Source organism: Leptodactylus fuscus, chromosome 1 (genome assembly GCF_031893055.1).
Source record: "Leptodactylus fuscus isolate aLepFus1 chromosome 1, aLepFus1.hap2, whole genome shotgun sequence".
Lineage (NCBI taxonomy): Eukaryota > Metazoa > Chordata > Amphibia > Anura > Leptodactylidae > Leptodactylus > Leptodactylus fuscus.
The window spans coordinates 310765788-310791767 of record NC_134265.1 but is presented as its reverse complement, the minus strand read 5'-3'; the positions used below and the strand labels follow the sequence as shown (position 1 = coordinate 310791767).

The window sequence follows — 25980 nt, the reverse complement described above, 5'->3', positions numbered from 1 at the left end:
TGGTTTAACAAATTATTGAGGGTACGTTTTATACATCAAACTACTAATTGGTAGATTTAGATGTGTGAACTTTGCCTTAATTTTTTTTTATGTATAAATGAATAGTTCAGGTAAGTATAAGAAACTTAGAATAAATTTCATCTCATAAGGTATCACAATCTTCTCTTAGGGGCTGTTTACATGGTGGAGATCTTCCTAACTGAAAGTTTAGCTTCAGGAATATTTCCTAGCTGAAATTCAGGAATTTGAAACAGATTTTTTTCCCCTTGACCAAATTCTGCACCTACCAGGCAGAATCTCCTGCTCTTATTGACTTCAATGGGCGCTATCAGGCGGAATCTGCTTTCCGCTAGCTGAAAAAATAAGTATTTGATTCTCATTAAATGGAGACTGATTTCAGGCAGAATTTGAAGCTGATTTTGAGGTGGAATTTTCCTCCAAGTCAGTGCTGAATTCCTCTGTGTGAACATACCCTTATCCATCTTCTCCTGCCTGTTAAACTGCTTAGTTCACTGCCAGATCTCTCTTTGCTAGAGCTTTTATAGACAGATCAGGTTACATAGACGTTTATGGAGGAAGGAGGAGCCGAAGGAAAAAGAAACCTGCAAAGATACATAAAATAACAATGAGTTTACAGCAGATTTCTTGCAATTTCCCTGCAGGTTTTAGAAGTACTAAGCATTGTAGATGTGAGATAGGTAACTTACTGTTATCTACTCTAGGACGTCTCTGTCTTTGCTTCTTCCTCCTTCCCTCTCAATAGACATCTCTAAACTGCAGCATTGCAGCATGTATTCTTTGAAGACAAATCTGGCGCTGAGCTGAGCAGTTTTACAGGTAATAGAGGAGCCGATAAGAGGAGACAGAGGAATTTTTCTCTGATAAGATATATTTCAAAGTGTCTTAATTTCATCAGAATTTTTAATATATAAAACGAAATATGAAACAATGTTACTCTTTCATATCTACACAGTGACTAAAAGGGTTATCCACTTTATGATATTGGTGACCGATCCTAAGAACAGGTCAACAGTATGGGGGTCCAACACCTGGGACTCTGCATATCAGCTGCTCCGGGACCACATGGCTCCCAGAAATGTTTACATGCTGGTGAATAATAAAAATATATTGTATTACTTACTATTTACTGAGCCTATTGCCAGCATGCTTTTTTACTGCAAAACTGCATTTCATGTTGTTATATAACTAAAACTTTCCTGTGTTCTTAGCTTCCCAAAATTTCAGAAAAGTGATATTCACCCATCTTATCTTACAATTTTGGAATTTCCCAGGAAGTTGAAAGCTACATGTACGCCCTCTTTGATATACTGTATCCTAGCTGTTGCTTATATTACAGTGTTTTATTGTTGCAACTTCCCCTTAAATTTTCTCTGGGACCATTTGTAACAAAAATCATTTTCATAGTCTCCTTTTTCACTTCCTTATATTGGTTGTTGGTTCCTTCTTGTCTAGCTATATAATACTAATTCCTTCATACTGCATGTAAACAAGAGGAGCTTATTTCTGCACAGTGAGGCGGTGATATAGTTTTCACATTCTTATGTTCAGCGTGGTTTTGAGAAGACATTTTATAGTGATAATGTAACATGAAAAAATATAACTAATGCAGTTATATCATTGTAGCAGTCACAAGGACATTTCTGGCCATTAGGACAGATTGTGAAACAATAAACTGTTGTGTAACAATTGTTTTAGGAAGCACTTAGTCATATTGTGTAAAAACATGTGCTGGAATAATACAGGTAGCACCAAGGTCTTATGAAATAAGTCTTTAGTAACTCACTGTTTGTGTATGCTGTATATAGTGTCTGCAAATATAGGATAGTGATACAATTGGGAACAAATAAAAGGTGAATGGGGAAATACTTTTTCTTTTTTTATTGCAGGAAAAAGAGCAAAAGCAGAAAAAGAGGAAAAGATAAAACAAGAGAAGGTGAGTGTTTGCTTTGCTAAATGTTTCTGAGGAGAATGAAGCAGAATTTAAGGCGGACATCCACCTCTGATTCCTCTTCATTTTTCACCCCGCTGGCTCCCCGCAGAGCACCAGCTTTCCATTGTTGAGTTGGTTTAGATGAATGGACATAATCATTGGGGAATCTTGAACCACAGACAGGGGAGGGGGGGCGGGCAGAATCAGGGCGTCAAATTCCATTCGTGAATGGGGCCTAAAACTGCACATTTGATTGCCTCTACCTCCCATAACCCTGACCATATGCTGTAGGCAACAGTTGCACAGTTTTCTAGGTATAGAATCATACAACCATTGATTGCTGTGGAGTCCGTTGGCTAAACCACTTACTCAGAGTCCAAATCCTCTATTTCTTCACAGCTCCCTGGTATGCAGCAGCCGCCGTGTTGCCCCGAGATATATTTTTATATACACACAGTAGGAGACCAGTCTCAGGCTAATCTCTTCTTTCAATGACATCCAATGTTTTTAATTCCTCTGGTGGGATAAAGTGTGACACTTATTTTACCCATCATCCCTTACCCATGCGTATGATATACCTGCCTGTCAATGCAGTATTAGCAAACCAGATCTATGGGCGGGTTCACACCTGCGCCCGGTCTCAGGTTTCCGTCTTCTGCCTGAGAAACTGGACAGGAGACAGAAACCGGCAGTCAGTTTTCAAACCCATTCATCAGACATGCAGGACTTTGTGTCCGATTAAAAAACCAAAAAAACCAAAATAGTTTTGCCGCAGAGACCAGAAGACGCTCACAAGTGGACACTGACTGCCGGGTTTCGGTCTCCTGTCCAGCTTCTCGGGCTGAAGACGGAAACCCACAAAGCGGAGACTGGGAGCAGGTGTGAACCCGCCCATAGTGTGAATTCAGGCACAAGGTTATGCTACATCTTTAAAGTGTTGGAAAAGGTTGGAATAGTAGTGCAATCTAGACTCAATAGCGCACCCATATTGGTCATGCAACGCTATCTGGTCATTATTAGGACATTTTTAGTCTTTCGATAAAAATAATTTGAGAACAATGGCCCAAGGAATTTTTTTTTCAGGGGTATCCTGAAAAAATTGGTAAACACTGTTATGCATAGTAGTTTAAAGCTGGCCTAAGTACATTCATTTAATTTGTTATATTTCATACAGGATGAACCGAGTCAGACATCAATGCTACCCATGAATGGGGCATATACAGTTACCTCTCAGTTTCCAGTCATGTGTTCAGGAATAAAAGTAGAAGTGGATAGTACTGTAAATATTCTAGGTAGGTATCCTTTGTACCTTTCTGTTCACAGGAGACAAATATGTTCTTGAGATGACCACTGTAATGGTCAATAACTTTCTTCACTAGAATAAGGACACTATTACACATGCGGTAGCAGCTACTGATACTTATTGCTAATCGTTGTGCAAGGCCTGTACTTGTAACTTAAAACCGTGATAAGTCCAGGGGAATCCCAGCCATTATCATTAATCTGTATGCTATACCCATGGCCGCTACCACACATGTAATAACCTTATCATCCATTATAAGTTATCGCCAGCTCTACCCTTAAAGGTGCTTTCCAGGATTTTGCTACTTACAACTTTTCCTGAAGTTGTCAGTATACAAAATTAACTTACCATTTTCCATTCCAACTAATATCTGGAACTGTTACCACAATGCATTATAGGTGATTTTTTTTTTCATGTTCCGTAATAAATCATACATCCCTGCAGTATCTTGCAATATAGAAATGCATTCATACCCCTCCCACTCCCTAGTATGTGAGAATTGCATTCCCTAAGTAAGTGACCGCCACTCGGAGCACATTACTGACTCAGTGAGGGAAGTTGTCACTTTTAAGAACACCAGCTGTTCTGAGATTTTATAGCTGGTGGAATATTTTAGCAAAGCCATTTTAATGCTATGTGGAAGAAAGCCCAAAGATCTTTAATTTGCAGGTGACATATCTCAGCGAGTAACTGCAAATGCTCTATTGTTATACTGTATGACATAATTGTAAAGCGTTGTTATGTGTAATAAAAGTGCATCATTTTTACCAAGTCACCCTCATTGTGCTAAGTCAATAAGTCCTGTACCTGCCTTTAAGAGGAAAAAAAGTGCGTACAAACAAAACCTGTCTTTTGAAACAAGTCACTTAAAAATCACAACTCCTTGAATCTTACTCCAGTATTATACTCTGTCTTGAGCAACTTCTATTCTTTAAAGACAATGATAAGAAGCAAGGGCTTGTCTTCACAAATACATGATTCAGTTATTCTAAGAATTGTCATGTAATTGGTCATGTAAACGCTGCTGGTGAACGTCTGGTTTATGATCCATAAGAGGAACAGAACAGCAAACAGTAAGGGGGAATTCACACGGAATAAAGTGGCGCGCAAACTGGCACATATACGTGTGTCGGAAGTTTGCGCGCTCAAAAAAAGATCCCATTGATTTCAATGGGAGTTTACGATCTTATATGGCACGTAATTTTGCGCCCGCAAAATTACATGTCATATACCATCGTAAACTCCCATTGAAATCAATGGGATCTTTTTTGACCGCACAAACTTCTGACACGCGTATACGTGCCAGATTGTGCGCAACTTTACTCCGTGTGAATTCCCCCTAAAGTTTTCTTGACTGATGGATATAAATGGAAGACTGCTTGTTTCTGTCCGCACTGACACCACTTGACTCTGCTTTCTGATTTGTTTTTAGTATGGAAATAATATGATCTGCTGCATTAGCTTTTCCATCTTAAAAGTGGAATGCTGATGGAGATTTCTAATGGATCAGAACAATGGACATTCACTGGTAGTGTGTTATATGATCATCTGAGTGAGCAGGAGCTGCAATAGCATGTACAGCTAAAAAACTGTGTAGGAAGCCATCTCCTTCTTGCTCTGTACACTGTGCAAATATCATCTGATCATTGTGGCCTACCTTGATGATTATTCTCATCTTGATAACTTACCCAAAGGATTGACCAATAGTGTGAAGTCCAGGACAACCACTTTAAGGAGTGCATGACATGAAAAGTTACATAACATATAAAGATGTGATATATAATAAACACCATAGATATGAAGTTATGGTTATAAGATTATTATTGTTTATTACTCTATAGGTACAATTACCTAGAGGTTTTCTTACCATGTTCTGTCTATGTCTAGCTATGTAATATATATATAATACTAGCACAATTTCACACTTTTTCAACATTTGAGATTCTTATTTTCCATGTCACTTCCTTTAAAAACCACAACTACATTGAAAATTTAAGTTTTTCTTTTTCTCATGTACAAATTGCAACAAAGTAGCTGCTTTCTCACAATGTGGGGCCTTAGCTTAAAAGTAGCTTTGCGTGGGGGGAAGTTGATAAAGTATTCTGTAAAACTCTGCTCCAAGGCTATAATATCGCTCAGATTTACTGTTTTGCAAAGTATCCTTGAAAACAGGTCTTTTTGTTACATGTTCATGGGAAGTTCTGCACTAGGTGATGGTCAGAGCTGAGCTCCTCAAACTCTCGGCATAATGACCTCTTCTTAGTCTTCCTGGGAAGTCAATGAATATCTCAAGACCCTGTAGTCATATTTAGACATCAAGTTATCGCTATCAGTATTATAATATGCCTATGATGACATCATAATATGTCTGTAATAACATTACATTACGTCTTTAATCACATTCTAAATTGTCTGTAATGAGATTAGAATATATCTTTAATCCCATTATGTCTATAATCTCATTATTATATGTCTGTAATCGTAGTTTATCTTTCATACATCTTGTTCTAATCTAAATTTCTTGACTGTATTAGAAGGACCGACTTACAACACGTACAACACTAATATGGTGGAAGATTTGATAGTCACCAATCCACCGGATGTTTGCCAAGTTGTCGAAGTGATGACAGAAAGCGACGAACAGCCAGCAATTCGGGCACAACTTTACCCTCTGCAAATATCACCAGTGTCTTCATGTGCAGGTGAGATTTCTTCATATTCAGTGTAATAAACAGAAGAGGCACGCAGTAACAGAAGTCTACATTTCTTAAGACATACCATTAGTGTTAGATATACTGCATTAGTGTTTCACAACGTAAACACTGTAAATGGTGGTGTACGAACAACGCACAATAGTGATATGACACACCTGACTGTGTAAGTGCATGTATACAGTAAATTATAAGGCAGATGTTGGTATTGGCTGAGTATAGGTACATAAAGTAGCTAAACCTGGTGTTCAGGTATCACATCCAAGATTGGTTTTTGGAGCATCAACATGTGACTTTTGCCAAAGGGAAAATATATATATAAATATTTATTATAATAAAAATAAATGTAACACAATAATATTATCTCAGTAACCAATCTATTAACTGCTTTCATACCACAATGATACACTACACAGTGCCAATACATTAACACATAAACTACAGCCCTTTGGTTGATCACTCTTATTAGGTACATGTATGGTATATGCTGGGTTATGTAGATATCTATCACTTTATACTAAGTGCCACAATTCTCCATTGAGCTACTGTTCTCCAATATCAGAAGGGAAAATGGGATTAGATGATGGTCGCACCATGTGTGTTTCTTAGGCTCTGTACACATGAATGTGTCCTTTGTCAGTATGTTAGCTGTGTTTTTTTATGGCTAGCACACTGACCCATTATTTTGTTATGGCTCCATACACACGTCCGTGTATTATCATGTGTCTGTATAGGGGACCATAAGATGGGTCAAAACTCAGGACAGGTTCTGCTCCTGTACGTTAAACGACCCAAGCATATTAATAAAATCAGTGGGTGTGTGGAAGGCACGGATGGCACATGGATATCATTTTATTCATTTTAATGGGACTGAGCTGCAGTATTGCCATGTGACCAACCTGAAGAAGAAAGCTGCCATGTTTTCTAATCCTGTGCAATCCCTTTAAAAGGGTTTTTTTGGAAAGTAAAGAACATTAAATATAAAGTACATTACTAGAAATGCCTTCAATTATGTCGAAACAATCATCTTGTCTAGGGGTAATTAATAGGTTAATTACTATGGCTGCCCTCATTTTAGTAAGTGTACATACAGTACACATATGCTGCATGATGTATCACACTCAGTCTGCAGTGTATGTTTACCACATGGTGTGTGGCGACCTGAAGGCCTTGTATGGCAAGAGGTCAAGACTTTTCTTTTGTCCTCTGTTCGATTTCTATTTTTACTTTACGGAGTATTGCTGCAGACTACATTAATCCATATGCAGTCTAGTTAAAAAAAAAAAATGTATACAGCATGGTATATGTTTTGTTAACACGGCACCTATGGGTGATGGATACCACATCCATTAATTCCATATGTCATAGGTTTCCATCTCAAAATCCTCCCTGAAATCTCAGATGGACATTGCCCATAGCAGCCCACGTCTTGTTCCTCCTCCTTGCCACTTTAGCAGCCTATGAAGCACGCGAACATAGTTGAGGCGGTATGTCGGCTGTGGTGCATATAAACCCTATAGGTCATAGATTTCTACTCATCTGGTAATAAAATATAATTCTTTCCTGATGATGCACATTCAGAGAAGGAAGGAGGGCTTGTGCTGGGCACAGGAGTCAAGATAAGGGGAATGTAAATCTGTAAAAGTGCTGGATGACGACCACTGTGGGCAGAGTACTGGCTGCCAATGGACTCTTCACACACGAGGACCACTCTGGGACTTATAGTTTCAGGTTTATTTTCTTTTAGGTGGAGACTTCTGGTCCTGGAGCTTGAGGGAGCCCAAAGGGTGCACACGTTTCATATACAACCCTGCTGACTGTCTCTGCTGGGGCTGTTTCCTCAGCCCTTGTTTAACAGAGAATTCCCCTCTTGTACCATGGTTACCAGCTGAGCATCTGCCATATTAAACCAGACCTCTGAGAACACAAATTGTCTTATCTACAACCCTTCATTATCTTCACTTCTGTAACAGGGTCTTCCACTTGTTTACTGGAAGATAAGAGCAAAAAAAAACAGAAAACAGAAGACTAGTGCTAGTGTATTGAATCTATAGTATACAGATGTAGCAGAGCTGCATTGTCTAGGAAATAAAGATGAGTGAATGTCAGATATGTCTCATTTCTCATGTCTCATTTCCCAAACATGGTCAGCAGGTTTTTACCCTGAAAATAGAGGACACCGTCTCCCAACATGAATCCATATTACAGTGTTAGCTCGGACTCTCCCCTGAGATATACTACATGTAGTTCTGCCTTGGTGTTTCTTAATGGTGTATGATATTATGATGGAGTAGACATGTGTATAAGGAGCAGCACCTTGTACAGATAGTAATGCACTGCCTTGTTTTCATTTCATTTTCTCTTTGATCTGACAGAAAGTGAAACAGACAGCGTACCCAGTGATGAGGAGGGCTCGGTGAGTTTGCTTTATGTGTTCATAAAACTTCTTGTGTGTAATGGATTTGTTATTTTAGAATTTCTTATTTGTCTCTTGCTCCTCAGAGTATGTTCATTTCATGTTTTCAAACCCCTTTCCTACAGTATATTGACTGGCCATGCATGTGTATGGAGGAGAAACCTCTCTAGACATGGCTGTACTTTCTGAAGAAAACAATCATTAGCTATAGCCTGAATCAATATATCTACGGAGTTACCTTCTATTCATTGCACAGATGACTACACACCAGACACTCTTAGGATCCTGCTAAAAATTAAAAAAAAAAAAATCACATTTTTTTTAAAAAATTGAGTAAATCCTGGGCAAGCAGCAAGTCACAGCCATTATTCGCTCTGCTTTTACAAACTACCATGTTTGGTGCACAAGACTGGTATTTCTGATGCAAATATTTCATAATTGTGTCCTGTGACACATACAATTTGGAGGCCACAATTTTTTTTCCTAATGATTAAAGAAATGCATAGTAGTCTACATATGTCATAGTATATGTCCATAGAACACCGCTCCATAATATGGTTATGTGTAGGAGCCTTGAAGGCCAAATATATTCTAAATATTTTAAAATAAATTCTAAAATGTTTTACATTCCATCAGACATTTTCAACAAACATAATTTAATTTCCAGATGATCCTTTATAATTATATATATATATATATATATATATATATATATATATATATATATATATATATCAATATGAATTAATAAGCAGATCAGCTCTCCTTGGACCCTGAATGGGTTAATGTAACAGCACAATGTTTACTGACACGGATGTTTGCTTTGGGAGGAGTCCTTTTATGAAGGAAAGCAAGACACACATGAAATACAGGTGACTTGGTTACAGATTATACAACATACCTTGTATAATTAACCCATGCTTCCTAGGATGGTCAAGGGAAAATAATGCTGTATACAGGTCAAATAAAAAATCAGGATGCTGTAGGTGTCAATGAAAGATCTCATAAATGCTGGCATGGAGTAGTCTGTATTCACCTAGTAAATGCAATACAATGTACAGGGATCAGACATGGGAAATTACCATATCTGCTGGCTGTCAGAAATTATTCATTGCTTACCGCAATGCTTGATGGTAATGTGCAGAATGTATGTAAGAATTCCTATGCATGATAACAAAAAGTAATGGTCACAGGAGACTGACATGTCTGTGGACTTACTAGCAATAATCCCATTGCAATATACCGTATATACTTGAGTATAAGCCAACCCCAATATAAGCCGAGGCCCCTAATTTTGCCACAAAAAAACTGGGAAGACTTATTGATTCAAATATAAGCCGAGGGGGGGGGGGGGGGGGGGGGGGAATGCAGCAGCTACTGGAAGATTTCAAAAATTAAAATGGTCGGAGTTTTTGGGTGCAGTAGTTGCTGGGTGCTGGGGAAGGGGAGGGGGTGTTTTGGTTGTCTGTCTGCCCCCTCCCTGAGCTTGAGGACTGAGGTTTTTTTCCCCCACTTGGAATTCAGCCTGGCTGAATATAGGGTATCTGCAGTGCTCCTATTAACCCCTTCCCGATGGAACAGGAGCACTGCAGATCCCCTATATTCAGTAGACCGGGCACTTTCAGACACAGGACACCTAATGTGTATGTGTTTCACAGTCATTTTCTACTTTTATATCTATTCTAGGGAAAGGAGGGATTAAGAACTTTTATTTACTTTTATTTTTTAAAAGCTTTTTTTTTCACTATTTTATGGGAGATTCTATACATTACTACTGCGGCTGGTCATAGACTCCTCCTCCCGCGCCCCCCCCCCCCCCCCAAAAAAAAAAAAAAAAAAAAAAAATAAAAATAAAAAATAAAAAAAATAAAAATAAATAATAATAATAATAATAATTTTTTTATTGCTTGACTCGAGTATATGCCTAGGGGGGCTTTTTCAGCACAAAAACTGTGCTGAAAAATTCGGCTCATACTCGAGTATATACGTATATAGATTATCTTCTCCTCAGTCCAAGATGGCTGCTCCTGACCAACAATACAGGGCTACTTGTAATACTGCCATCTACTTTCTTTTATTCCATGATAGGAGTAGAAAACACAAAATAACTGAGAAACGTATCTGCCATGTGACTGATGCCAAACAGCACTCATTCAACTCTATGACTAATAATGGGGTTCCTTGGGGATCCATTGATCTATTATTAATGTATTGGTCTATTATTTTCTCAGGAAAAATTCCACTATAAGATTGATATTCATCCAGTCAAAAATTATGGATTCTGCAACCAGGGGTCCTTTTAGACCCCCATTGCAGATGATATTATAAGTGTAATATTCTGCTGAAGTCATAACTCTTATTGTGAAGATAGATGGCAGATAGTGATTGGGATGTTACTTTTCCTTCTATATGTTACACAGTAAAGGCATTATTCTAAATGTTTCAAGAGCATGGGGTACAAATTGCCCCATATACTACTTTACTTACTACACATATTTGCTTTTCTACTTTTCTAATGCTTTTACAAGCTATGGGTCCCAAATAACCACTGATTTTAAGTGAGTATTGACTTACTCACATCCTCTTTATATAGATGGGTGTATCTGGGCCCCACTGGTTTTTTAAAACATTTGCCCACTACTGTACACTGCAAAGACCCTGGTAGAGAAGGGCCTAATAGGATGGCCATCAGCTTTACACTGATAAACATTATACACTGCTTCTATAAAGTACTGCAGTGTATTGTAGTATTACAGTATATTGTACAAATGACTAAGAGTAGACCTGTTCATGTCTTCTAGTGGGACTAAAACATAGTTAAAAAAAATAATATATATATATATATATATATATATATATATATATATATATATATATATATATATATAATTTTTTTTTTTTAAATGAACAGTTTAAAAAAGAAATACAAAAATATTCACTATACACTATTCACTATACTATACAATAATATTAACTATAAACTCTCATTATTAATGTACACCTTGCACACAATAAAAGATAACTGTGACAGAATTACTTTTATTTTCTTGACACTCAAAACAATAAACAAAAACTTAAACAAACAAGCCTTCATACAGCTGTTAAGAAAACCTACATGTTATGGTTCTTATAATATAACACCACAAAAACATTTTATAGTGAAAAAGTAGAAAAACATTAAAAAAACAAACAAACAAAACTTTATCTGTTTTGTTTGGCGGTTATCATACTAACCCATAATCTAAAGGTAAACTTTTTTTCCATTCTGTTGATTAAAAAAAAATAACAAAGAAAAATGGTGTCATTAAAAAATAAATTCATCCTGCAAACAACAAGCCCCCATAAACCACTATGAAATGTATATCCAACAATAAAAAAAAATCAAAATGTCCTTAAAGTAACACTACAATGAAGATTCAGTGATAACACTAAGCATGCTACATAGTTGCCCTGACTCTTTGCTTCAGGATCTTGCAGAAAGTGCTGCAGTCTGACAAACAGTCTTGTAGAAATCCTACACAAGGCAGGGATAATGAGGTTCATGTTAGGATCCTCTGCTGTATCTTGGACCATCTGAAGGGGTCAGAGTTCATTAGTAGATAGGACTTTTTGTCCTACTGTAGACAGGGCAGAAGAGGAAGGTCTCCTACTCCAGTCAGTTATCTTACAGCATTTCACCTGCAAGTGAGAAGAAGATTCAGTGTACGGAGCCTTGCTTATACCCACTACATGCATTAGGGATTAGCGGGGATACTGGTATTCACGTTAGGTTGTTGTTAGGGTCTTGTTGACTAGTTGCTAACCATTAACTTATTTCTACATCCAGTTTAGTTTACCACATATTACATGACACTTATACTGAACACAGAGACCCTCATGCAACAAAACACTTGTCAGGGTCACGATCATCCTTGATCCAGGCCCTGGTCTCAGAGCTGTTTTACTGTACATAGTATGTTCATGCCATGGCGGAGCCAAACATTTGCAGAATAATATTATTTACTGCATCAAAAGTACAGACTGACGTGTGGCACACTGAGGGTATAACTTTGGTATTATAATTCTTATAGTTATTATTATAGATATGTAACAACATTTGTATTAAAGGGCTGTATATTTTGGTAATCCATACTAACTTTTTTTTTTTTTTTAATATATAGAGTCGATTGCAGAGTCATAAATCTTCTGAAAATAAAGATTGTTTACGGACAAGCCCAAGAGCTTTGTACAATCTCCCTGGCATGGCAACATTTGTAACATCCAATAAGCCAGATCTTCAGGTCACTATAAAAGAGGAGAAGTGTCCCATGCCTTATAATGCATCATGGCCAATTTTCTCAGAAGGGAGCACATATTCACAGACAGCCAGCATCTCAACATTTTCCAGCATGCGGAAAGACCATGAAACCAGAGCTACCGTCATTAAGAAAACATCAGATGTCACTCAGCCAAGACTTAAGACATTCTAACAAGGACTTGCGTTGTGAATAGTGTTTTTTTATCTTGCAAGGGAGAGAAAAAAAATTGTTGTGTCATAGTATTTAATTCACATCTGTCTGCCTTTTCAGGTGCTGTTTAGTTGAAAGAACATCAGTGGATGAGGAAAGTGCTTGTAGACGCTTCAGGTTTTCTCAGGAGTAAGGCCTGCAAAAAGGTCTAAAAGACAAACCGAAAACAGGACCAAGACTGCGAGTCAACATAACAATGGCCTTAGTTTGGATATTGATAGAATATATTCATTTTCTTAAAAAACATAAATCTATATTGTAAATATGTACATTATATGCAGCAGTTTTAGCACATTTGCATTTGCTTGTGCACCTTATAAAGCAAGCACTTACAGGAAACATGGCTGTCTGCAGTACTGCTGTAAATTATTTCTAGGCCACAGCCTTTTGTAGCCCTGGTATGACGGGCCTTGTGTAAGGAGTCAAAAAGTTAAGCAACCAATCAGATTTTAGTGTTCTTTTCCAGGTCTGTGGAGTCAGGAGGCTAAACAACCAACTCTGACTCCTCTTATTTTTTCATAGCCCAATTCCTGCTCCAAATCTTGGACTCCTTCATTAATGTCTGACAGCCATAGTCTGTCAGAAGTAGTAAAATCCTTCAAAGGGGTTCTATCACTGGATTTTCGCTATTTTAGATAAACATATGCCTGAATAGCCTTTAAAAAGACTATTCAAGTCCTGCTAATCGCCGTATCTTTCGGACTATAAGAGGCACCTAGGTTTTAGAGGAGGAGAATAGGGGAAAAAAAATATGTATCAAAAAGATAGTAAAATATTTAATATATGAGAGTTGTGGTTTTGCAACAGCTGCAAGGCCACATTGACAGGTGAGCCTGCAGCTGTACGGAGATCCATAGAACGTGTTTGCGGGGCCAGATGTACTTTTTAGTTATACCATTTTGGTTAATGGCTATTGCTTAGATCACCTTTTATTTAAATCACAGGCAAACCGGTGGGAAAAAAAACACGGCGGTTTGAAAAATATTAGTAGACAGGGCATTTTCAGACAGGGATTCCTAATGTGTATGTGTTTCAGAGTAATTTTCTACTTTTATATGTATTCTAGGGAAAGGAGGTGTTTTAGAAGTTTTATTTATTTTATTTTATTTTTTTAAAGCTTTTTTCACTATTTTATTGCCCCTTCCCCTAGGGGATTTGAACCTGCAATCATTTGATTGCAAGTCCCATAGACGGCAATACAAGTGTATTGCCGTCTATGTGAGATTCTCTACATTACTATTATGGCTGGTCATAGACCAACCGCAATAGTAATATAGCAGTGACAGGCCTGGGAGCCTTCAGTTGGCTCCCGGCTGTCACCAGAACAGGTCGGCTCCTGCGACCTCGCAGCACAGGAGCCGGCCTGCAACTTTAAAGGTATGGGAGTGTATTCTATACACTTTGGGGGGAAGGGGGGTTAAGTTTTAATGCCCACAATTAGAATGCATTCTAATTGCGGGCATTAGCTTTGTGCATCCGCGTATAGCGGAGACCCAGTTGCTATGGAGTTCTGGCGTCCTGCATTGCCACACTCCTGTCGCTGCAGGACCGCAGCAGCAGGAACATGGCGACATTCGGACTATAAGACGCACCCTCATCTTCCCCCCAGATTTTTGGGGAAAAAAGTGCGTCTTATAGACCGAAAAATACGGTACCTTTTAAACGTATATGTAAATGAGCCCTATCATGCACTATGGGCGTACATATACGTTTAAAAGGTAATTCATTAAAACGGGGGATGTGTCTTTTAACAAATGACTAGCAGGACTTGAATAACCTATTTAAAGGCTATTCAGGTATATGTTTATCTAAAATAGCGAAAATCCAGTGATCGAGCCCCTTTAAGTATGAAAGTAAATATGTAACAAGCTATAGATTTAATTATTTATACAATATTAATAATTGTAGAATATAATAAATATTCATTATATATTGGAGTTGGAGTCGTTAGCTTTTTTTTTTTTTTACCAACTTCAACTCCACCCGACTCTCCAGCTCCAACTCCACAGCCGCAGTGTTTGCCCTAGTACAGGACAGGAAGCGACACCGGATTTCGTACATGAGGCCCCATAATCATTCACAAAAGCCTGGCAAATGGGACAACTGCCTTCTACAAGAGTGAATGGTTTGTGTTCTGTATATAAAGATGACAGGTTTTATTATATAATTATTAAAATAAAGCTTATTTGATCAGTTTGCTGAAACCCTAGGTACCATAGGAATCGAGGTCTCTTCACAGTTCGTATAGCCTCCCTTCAGACGTAAATATTAATATTGTTCAAATGAGAAAAAATAGAACTAATCTCTCCCAAAGGTTTTTTTATTGTTTTATACAGGGAATATTTAATTTGAAGTAAATCTAAAAATGAATATAATAGGTTTTTTTTTATCGTTTTATACAACAGATTTATTTTATGATTCTGTTTCCTGTTTGATAGCAGAATGTCAGTTTCCAGGCACATTTCCTAATTTTTGTTTCCTAACATGAAACTGATTTATTGATCTAATATGTAGAATGCAAATTTATCCTGTGGATTGAGAAATAAATATTAATTGCAGTTCTATTTGTTCAAGGGCTGAAACTTTTTATTGTGTTTTATCTGTTATACAAGATGAATTTAGGAAAGATTTACATTAGTAGAGAGAGACAAATTCTGAATGTTTTTAGGCTGAAGCCAAACGTGGAGACACAGAGGGGAAAAAGTGCAGTTCTAGCAAAGTGACTGCGTTTTCTCTTAGGTTCCATTCACACGTAGGAATTTGACACTGATTTGGGGGCAGATTCTTCCAAGATTCTACCTCCCATTGTTAGTGTCCGTCTTGATCCTGAGACTCCCCAATGGTTTGGCCCATTCATTTGTGCCTAAACAGTGGTGGAGAGCCGCCATAGAATGCCAGTGTTCATTTTCTGCCATGTGAATACTTCTTAATCTCAACTACACATTGCAGAAAAAAAAAAACCAAACTCTGCAACAAAGCTGTATTTTCTAATGTGTGTATCATTGTGTATGTATAATATCAGTTGGGGTCTAACATAAGGACCCTGCACCAGTCAGCTGATGCGGTATACAGTATATCGCCAAAAGCAGACCTACTCCTGTTCAAGTGAATGGGTGCAGGGCTCTATTCCGAATATCCTAGTGGTGGTGCCTGGAACTACAGCTCTGCTCCTTTCACATGTGCAGTGTTGCTTTCATATACCTTATACACACCTTCTGGTGGCCACAGTGCGATCTGATATTGATGACCAGAATCCAGTTGGATTCAGTATTTGTTTATGGATTTTAACCCGTAAATTTATTTCTGAGGACAATGCATCATATCAGCAGAGCCTAAAGAGAAGAGCACGCCAACCGCGGTACAGGGTGACACAGCCCATTAAAAGTAGAGGCAGCTGCGTGCTCATATGACTCTTCTTGTCAGCCTCCATATTTAGAAGAAGCATGGACCACAGCTCCTGACACTGGGGGTCGGACAGAAAGGAACTGGGTATTTGACACGTATTGGAGGAGGGTGACATAAGCAGGTAGCTCAGGGACCTCTGCAAAATTTAATAAAAAAAAAAACCATATCTTGTCTTCGAGCACTCGTAGCATACGGCAATGTTGTAACCTACTTTTTAGTTCCTGCTTTTGTTATGTTTGGATATGAGAGCAGTGTGCTCAGTAACTTGAGCCCTCACCCGCTTACAGCATTAAAATCCATCCTGGGAAATTCCCCACGTCTACATTCCTAAGAGAGCACTTATTACACTTACAGCATAAGAGTGCAAACAATGTGAATTGTGCAATCCGTGTTACATTAAGACAGGACCATATTTGTACTGGTTTGGGTTTAATTGTAGATCTTATCTATCCGCAGAAATCTATGATACCGTAAAAGCTTTCATTCAAAATGATATCAAGGCTCTGGCAAAGGAAATGCATGACTGCAAACATTTCAGTGATCTGGTTTTTTAGTTCCAAAACTTTTAGGGTAAGTTCACATGGTGGAAAATGAACAGGAATTTGAGGCAGACATACCCACCAAAGCAGAACATCAACCTTAACCTTAGGATTCTCGAGCTGCGGAATCTGCAACAAGATTAAGAGCTTATTTTTTAAACGTCCTGCTCCGATCTCTGCCTTCCCATTGAATAAAATAAGAGATGGAATCTGCCCTAAAATCAGTAGAAGTTTCCGCCATTTGAATGGGCCCTTACAGATAAAACCGGGTGAAAGTATTGCCAAAAAAAAACAGATTGCAGAAATTGTGTATTAAAGGACAAATTAACTCACATGAAAATATTAAATTGATAACCTGTGATCTCAAGTGCCCGGGGGATTCACCCGTACCCGGTGGACCAGTCTGAGCTTTTTTCACATTATCCTCTTCCTCCATTGTGGAATGCTTGTGCTAGTGGAGGAAATTCATGTGAACATGAGCAAAATGTTCAGCTGTAGATGTGCCTATTAAATGATACAGTATATGTACGATCCAAGTACCATATAGAAAACGGGTGGGTGAATCATTTTGCCATGGGGGTCACATGAGGAATTGAAATGGTTCTAGAGGGCTATGTGCACCGTGGCAAATTTAAGTCCACCCACTTCTATGTTGACTCCGCCTATTCACATCTATTTTTCCATGTGCCTCCACACAGTATAATGCTCTTACAGTCACCCTAACATTATATACCCCCCCCCCCATTCCCCTCCAATTGCCCCACAGTATTAAGTCCCTCTCCTCGTGCCCTAATTTAAACTGGCAGAAGCTAGGGGACAGTAAACAGGGCAATTGCCCAGGGGCCCCACACTTTCCCTACCATAAGGACAAGATCGGCAGCAGAGAAATCACTGGCAGATGCAGGGGCTGCCGATCACTTCTTGTAAAATTTCCCTGCTCTGAGCAGCTTCCTATGCCACCCCTCCCCCTCCTCAGCATCAGAGTGTGAGGGAAGAAGTCAATGTAGCTGCTCTCTTCACTGCCAGACAGAGCTACACAGAAGTTTCCTCCATGTCCAGGGCACCCAGCCATTCTTCCAAATGTAAGTATATTTTTGGGTAAAATATGTATAAATGTGTATGTTTTATATACTGTTTGTTATATATATATGTGTTTGTTTTATATACTGTGTGAGTCTTGTATGTGTGTAGATAGGGGTGTGTGTATAAGTTGTATATGAATGTATGTGTGTGAATAGATGTGTATATGTGTAGGTATATACAGCATATCAATGTCTGTCTGCCTATCTATCTATCTATCTGTATTTGCTTCTATACATGTCTAGCATTATACATGCTAGAATTGTATTTTATAATGTGATGCTTAGGACCAGTTCACATCTGCGTTCAGGTTTCCGTTCGGGGAGTCTGCTTGGGACCCCCAAACAGAAACCTATATGCATTAAAAAGCGGTTACCTTCAGGAGACCCATGGGCCACACAAAAACACTATTATTATACTCCGGGGTCTTTTCAGACCCTCGGGTATAATGATCGGAGGCCCGGGAGAGGTAAGCGAAAATAACAAACACTGTTACTTACCTCTCCAGGCTCCGTACAGGCATCGGGCCTAGTTGTCTGACGACCCTGACATCACTTGTCCGGGACTTGCGTCCCAGGTCATGTGACGTCCGTATGTCATTAAAGATGGCTGACACCACCGAAGACTGCAGCGGAGCCGCAGGTAGGTAAGTAACAGTGTTTTTTTTGTTTGTATCATCCTCTGGGTCTCCGATTATTATACTCTGGGATCTGAAAAGACCCCAGAGTATAATAATTGTTCATGGGTGTCCACAGTGGAGCATAATACTGAATGCATGGGCCACTATGGGGCATAATACTGTGTGCAGGGGCCACTATGGGGCATAATAGAGCATGCAGGAATGCGGAGGGGGGTCGGTCGGTCAAGGTCTTCGGTGTCGGTCAGGAAGGGAGGGGGGCCCCATATCAAAAGTTCGCCAAGGGGCCCCGCCATTCCTAGTTACACCACTGGTTGGAGGGAAACGTTAAACTGGGGGCAACTAGAGGCAGACATGTCCCCCTCCAGCTCACTGTTTAATGTCCTCCTCCAGTTGCCCCCAGTTTAATGTCACCCTCCATCTTCCACTCCTCGATCTGTCCCCATTTTAATGTCCCCTTCCATCTGCCACCAATTTAATGTCCCCCCTTCCACCTGTCCCCAGTTTAATATTCCCCTCTATCTGACCCCAGTTTAATGTCCCCCTTCATCTGCCATCATCTTAATGTCCCCTTTTATCTGCCACTATCTTACTGTCCCCCCTTCAACTGCCACCAATTTAATGTCCCCGTCATCTGTCACCAAGCTTAATGCCCCTCCTTTATCTGACCCCAGTTTAATTGCCCACTCCATCTACCACCATTTTAAAGTCCCCCTTTATCTGCCACCAGCTTAATGTCCCCAATTATCTGCCCCAGTTTAATTGCCCCCTTCATCTGCCTTCAGTTTAATTTCCCCTTCACCTACCCCCAGTTTAATTCCCCCTTCATCTGCCTTCAGTGTAACTGCCCTCTACATCTGCCGACAGCTTCCTCCTCTTGCTCACACTTGCTGTCTCTTCTCTCCTCCTTACCTTCCATCAGTCTCCATTCCCGGCAGCTTGCTCCTTCTGTGTAACACCACACTGTCCTGTAGTATCCAGAATAGCTCCGCCCACTAAAGAGTCTGATCACATGGTCATGATGTCACCAAAGCTCCTTTAGCCCACTAGGATTTATCATCTATCTTTACCCTACCATTTATCCTTTACCCTATACGGGCCGGTCAGAAATAGTTAGAGGGCCGGATGTGGCCGGCGGGCTGTACAATGCCCAGGTCTGCTATGAAGATTTGGCAAGTACCCTATGGAGTACACATTACACAGGTTGAGAATCTAGTCTGTAGATTATGCTGATGCCTAACAAGAGGGGATACCGGTAGATCAGTGAGTGTTATGGGCAGGCAAGGGCTAATGGTTATTTAGGTACTTGTTTTGACAGCTGTAATTTTGGGAGACATTGAGAGAAGCGTTAGTATTTCCTGATTGATAATATTTGTTTTTCGTGTTTTTTTTTTTTTTTTTTTTATATATTAGGTTATTGGACAGCTACATGGTTATTATTGCAAATATTCTTAAAGAGAACCTGCAACATTGTAGTCCAATCTGCACACAGCATGTTACAGAGCAGGATTTGCACAATAGGATTATAGTTTTGTATGAGATTTCATGTCATTTGAATCTTGTTCATTTAAGGCCAGCAGCACACAGGCATTTATGGTCTGGCTATGAGTCACTACCGCACTGCAGGTCTATACATTCATACTGTACTCTTAATGGGACAAAAGTTCTGCAGTGAATCACAGTGTAATAGACTGTAGGTGTGGACCCACTGTGTCACCTAACCGGTTTAAGCTACCCCTTGAAGGCATTGTTCAGGTGATCCCCTGGTTTTCACACTTGAATCATTGTACAGGGATCTGATTTTTGCTGCAGGGAGTCACCAGGTCACTACCTCTAGGAGTAGTTCCAGTGTAGGTGATGGGATAGTAAAGTACAAACAAAGGTCAGGACAAGCAGAATTTATTTCTAATGGTAATTAGACCATGACATTAAACCAGGTATAAGTCAGGGCAGGTGGCAGAGAGTCAACACGGTAACCAGACAGAGGTCAGGACAGCAAGAAAGAAATCTAAGATCAGGAAAGTGGTAAACTCAGAACTACAAAGAGAGACTAGAAAACATTTGCTGAGGAAATCTTCTGTGGGAAAAGCTGCTTTAAACATCCCTGAGGTGTAGGAGATTAGCTGTATGCAGACAGTAAGAGCTAGGGTTTCTTAAAGTGTAAGTGCACTCTACAGGCATGGGCTGAAAAATTGCCCTATGAGAGGGGTTTCATATGCAAAGAAGAAAAAAACAGGAGCACTCGTAGGGCAATAGCATAACAAATATGTAAAACAGAAGTCACCCATACACCATATGGGTGGGTACTAAACAGAATTCAATGGAGTAGTACAGTGAACTATAGCAAATAGCATACAGGGAGGCTAGATGCATTCAAGCGTGATTCCGCCAGATACTTGGACCAATCGCCCAGGTGGTGTGGAAATAACAGTATAAGGAAGATCCTAGAGGGAACGCTGGAGTCACAGTCCTACATACAAGTATAAGCAATAAACAGCTGATTTCAGGGTGTTTGCTGAATTAAGGAACTGATAATCCCACATTCCAGAGACACACAACAAGTGCTACATTGTGGGACCTTGTTGAAGAGGCCAGAACAGCTGGTGCTACATTCATAGCCATTTTTGGTTATCCAGCTTTTGGTTTATTGGCAACAGAACCTGTTTCTTGGAATTTGCTGAGAAGTTTGGGAAGTTCTTTGTGGATAATGGAAGATCTGCAGGGGTAAAATAGCCATATAGTTTACAGGGAAGAATCCCAGTGGGTTGCTGCTTTTGATCAAATAGTGGGTCCTCTGGACTGCTTTCTAACCACATGGATAAATCATGCCCATGTCTGTGCCTATGCCGCAATGTCTCATATGAAAAGTTTGGCAGGAACTTAGTAGTGGCCTGAACTGGAATTGGCTCACTGTACATAGTTTCCATAGGTAATGCGTGTTTATCCCTTTAATTGGCCTGTGAGTGGGGCAAAGGTTTGGTATGCCCTATGCAGAGAGTTCTAAATAGTAGGAAAATCCAATTTTTTTTCTAAGTCCTAAAAAAAGCAAGATCACGCAAAAGGAGTAGTGACTCTGAGGAAGATCCCATTCTGATGTGGAGATCCTCCAGTCAGCCCCACATTGCACTGCAACCATAGTCGGGAGAATAAAACTGTCTGACGTAGCTGATATAGTAGAAGAGTGTGGCCTGATATGGAATTTGAGGATAAGTTGTACAAGGGCCTCAGTGCAACAAACCTTCCCAAGTCACGGGACAGACAGGGAACCTTTTTGATACCCTATATGAGAGGGAGAGAGAACGAGTGACACTTGGATAAAGTGGAGACTACCTTGTCAAGCAAAAGCGCATTCTGCAACTGGGGCTACCATTGGCTAGGTCACCTCAACTCACGGTGAGAGACATACAAGAATTGTTACCTCCCTTTGAGGAAGCTGTTGTTTTCCATTCTACCTCAAGTAAAATTACCAGGTTTTCTTTTTATCTATGCTTCTCAAACAGTCTGCAGTAGCAAAATAGATATGGGAAGATGCCAGGGTGGTCAACACAAAGTATAAGGCAATGCCCAAAGGACCAAAAATAAAAGAGCAGGGAGATGTAATGATTAGAGATGAGCGAACAGTGTTCTATTGAACACATGTTCGATCGGATATCAGGGTGTTCGCCATGTTCGAATTGAATCGAACACCGCGTGGTAAAGTGCGCCAAAATTCGATTCCCCTCCCACCTTCCCTGGCGCCTTTTTTGCACCAATAACAGCGCAGGGGAGGTGGGACAGGAACTACGACACCGGGGGCATTGAATACAATTGGAAAAAGTCATTGGCTGCCGAAATCAGGTGACCTCCATTTTAGACGAATAGTGGATTTCAAATCCGGGTCATATGAGAATGTGAACTTTGTGACTATGAGACAGGGATAGCTGTACAGGCAGGGATAGCTAGGGATAACCTTTATTTAGGGGGGAATGTTATTAAAAATAACTTTTTGGGGCTCTATCGGGTGTGTAATTGTGATTTTTGTGAGATAAACTTTTTCCCATAGGGATGCATTGGCCAGCGCTGATTGGCCGAATTCCGTACTCTGGCCAATCAGTGCTGGCCAATGCATTCTATTAGCTTGATGAAGCAGAGTGTGCACAAGGGTTCAAGCGCACCCTCGGCTCTGATGTAGCAGAGCTGAGGCTGCACAAGGGTTCAAGCGCACCCTCGGCTCTGATGTAGGAGAGCCGAGGGTGCACTTGAACCCTTGTGCACCCTCGGCTCTGCTACATCAGAGCCGAGGGTGCGCTTGAACCCTTGTGCACACTCTGCTTCATCAAGCTAATAGAATGCATTGGCCAGCGCTGATTGGCCAATGCATTCTATTAGCCCGATGAAGTAGAGCTGAATGTGTGTGCTAAGCACACACATTCAGCTCTACTTCATCGGGCTAATAGAATGCATTGGCCAGCGCTGATTGGCCAGAGTACGGAATTCGGCCAATCAGCGCTGGCTCTGCTGGAGGAGGCGGAGTCTAAGATCGCTCCACACCAGTCTCCATTCAGGTCCGACCTTAGACTCCGCCTCCTCCAGCAGAGCCAGCGCTGATTGGCCGAATTCCGTACTCTGGCCAATCAGCACTGGCTAATGCATTGTATTGGCGTGATGAAGCAGTGCTGAATGTGTGTGCTTAACACACACATTCAGCTCTACTTCATCGGGCTAATAGAATGCATTGGCCAATCAGCGCTGGCCAATGCATTCTATTAGCGTGAACTGAGTTTGCACAGGGGTTCTAGTGCACCCTCGGCTCTGCTACATCAGATTGCTACATCTGATGTAGCAGTGCCGAGTGTGCATCAGATGTGTAGTTGAGCAAAACTGACTCAGCACTGCTAAGTCTCTGCATTCGCATAGGAATGCATTGGCCAGCCTTCGGCCAATCAGCGCTGGCTCTGCCGGAGGAGGCGGAGTCTAAGGTCGGACCTGAATGGAGACTGGTGTGGAGCGATCTTAGACTCCGCCTCCTCCAGCAGAGCCAGCGCTGATTGGTCGAGTTCCGTACTCTGGCCAATCAGCACTGGCCAATGCATTTCTATGGGGAAAAGTTAGCTTGCGAAAATCGCAAACTGACAGGGATTTCCATGAAATAAAGTGACTTTTATGCCCCCAGACATGCTTCCCCTGCTGTCCCAGTGTCATTCCAGGGTGTTGGTATCATTTCCTGGGGTGTCATAGTGGACTTGGTGACCCTCCAGACACGAATTTGGGTTTCCCCCTTAACGAGTTTATGTTCCCCATAGACTATAATGGGGTTCGAAACCCATTCGAACACTCGAACAGTGAGCGGCTGTTCGAATCGAATTTCGAACCTCGAACATTTTAGTGTTCGCTCATCTCTAGTAATGATATATAAAGAGCAGAAGAAAAAGCCACTGCAGTATAAGCCCCCCCCCCCCCAAGTAATAATAATAACCTCCAGTCACACACTTTATACCATCCCGCGTCTCCACCCATAGGTACATCCAACCAAGTAGACGTCTTAGACATCTCCAGCCATGTTATGTTGAAGCCAATGCTCAAGAGATGGTATGTCCAGAGATTTCCACACCATAATGACAATTTGTTTAGCGCAAAAGAGAGTAAAACAAAAGAACATCTCGTCACAGTAGCCTGGGAAAATCTGGGAAACTAAAGTGCTCTTGGAGGAAAGACAGAACTGGCAATCAAAAGGGAGAAAGCTTAGGGCAAGACCTCCAGGCTTCCTCCAAAAAGTTATTGCTGCAGAGGGTTCTTGTACAGTGGGGGTATTGTCTTAACTAGGGGAACACAGTGTGGGTATATTAATCAGTGGGCGCCATCCAACAAAAATGTTAAAATTCTCAGTGTGATAGCTGTTTTTTTGTTTTTTTTTTTAAAATCCGTGTATGAACCCATTTCCACAACTGTTTTTTTTAATGGACCATGTGAACTCAAATCTGTGAGGACCCATGGAATGGGATACTACATGGATACAAAAACAAACCACTATGTCCGTGATGACTGCTGCTAAACGACCGTGGTCTTCTGTATATAGGCTATGGCAAAGGTGCAAAATGGGTATTTTTCATGGCTGTCTTGCGCCCAAGAGGCAGCCGTTTTCATTGATCGCCCATCCATTTGATTGTATGAAAGGATCCGTCAAAATGGACAATGGATTGTCACAATAACGGTCATGTGAGTAGCCCCATCACTGATATTGAATTCAATGCTGCCATATTTGCCAATGCTCCAGTTTGCATTGGGGTAGATGACGCCATCATCCACCTTCTTCACAGAGCTCTCTCTCACTTGGAAAAACCTGAGAACACTGAGAATAATGTTCTTTGATTTCTCCAGTGCGTTGAACACCATTCAGCCAGGACTACTGAGGGAGAAGCTGAACCTTGGTGGTGTGGACCATCACCTGTCCAACTGGATCCTAGACTACCTGACAAACCGCCCTCAGTATGTGAGAGCCCGGGACTGTGTATCTGACGCTGTGATCCGTAGTACGGGGGCACCACAAGATACAGTTCTTGCCCCATTTCTCTTCACACTGTACACTGCTGACTTTAGGCACAACTCATCCAGCTGTTACTTACAGAAGTACTCTGATGACTCTGCTATAGTAGGCCTTATCACTGATGGTGACGATAGGGAATACAGAGACTTAAACCGGGATTTTGTTGAATGGTGCCAGCAGAACCAGCTCAGGATTAATGCTGGGAAGACCAAGGAGATGGTGGTGGACTGTAGTAAACAGAGAAGTGCTCCGACCCCAGTGGAGATCCAAGGAACATGTATTGAGATAGTCAGGACCTATAAGTATCTGGGTGTGCTCCTCAATAATAAACTAGACTGGGCTGATCACCTGGAGGCGCTGCACAGAAAGGGCCACAGCAGGCTCTACCTGCTCAGGAGGCTGAGGGCCTTCGGAGTCCAGGGGCCACTTCTTAGGGCCTTTTTCAATTCTGTGGTTGCCTCAGCCATCTTTTTCAGTGTGGCCTGCTGGGGGAGCAGTATATCAATCAGGGACATAAATAGACTTGACAGGCTGATCAGGAGGGCCAGCTCTGTCCTGGGGAGCCCCTTGGACCCAGTACAGGTGGTGGGTGACAGAAGGATACTGTCTGTGGTGACCTCCATGCGGGAGAACAAATCCCACCCCATGTATGGGACCCTGATGGGACTTGGCAGCACTGTAAGTGACCGTCTGCTTCACCCCAAGTGTGAGAAGGAGCGTTATCGCAGGTCCTTCCTTCCAACCGCGACCAGGCTGTATAATCTACATCAGACCAAGCGAAGATCACTCCGTACAGAAAACTAATGATTATGATTATGAAGTCTTCCTTCCTTCTTCTTCTGTTCCTTAGCAACTATGGACTCCTAGTATATCTTCTCTTCTCAGCATATGTGTGTCTACGTCTGTA

General features: G+C 40.8%; 1 protein-coding gene across 3 annotated transcripts in view; it reads left to right on the top strand.

Annotated features, from left to right (window-relative positions):
- IRF2 (interferon regulatory factor 2) overlaps positions 1-15074 on the top strand; it is a 56114-nt gene extending 41040 nt beyond the window's left edge. For all 3 annotated transcript variants that reach the window (XM_075259273.1, XM_075259281.1, XM_075259287.1), the window contains exons 5-9: positions 1908-1954; positions 3126-3243; positions 5789-5956; positions 8341-8381; positions 12542-15074. In XM_075259273.1, coding sequence (XP_075115374.1) covers positions 1908-1954; positions 3126-3243; positions 5789-5956; positions 8341-8381; positions 12542-12850 — 683 coding nt within the window. In that variant the 3' untranslated portion in view covers positions 12851-15074. The remainder of the gene's footprint in view (positions 1-1907; positions 1955-3125; positions 3244-5788; positions 5957-8340; positions 8382-12541) is intronic.
- Positions 15075-25980: the final 10906 nt, after the last annotated feature.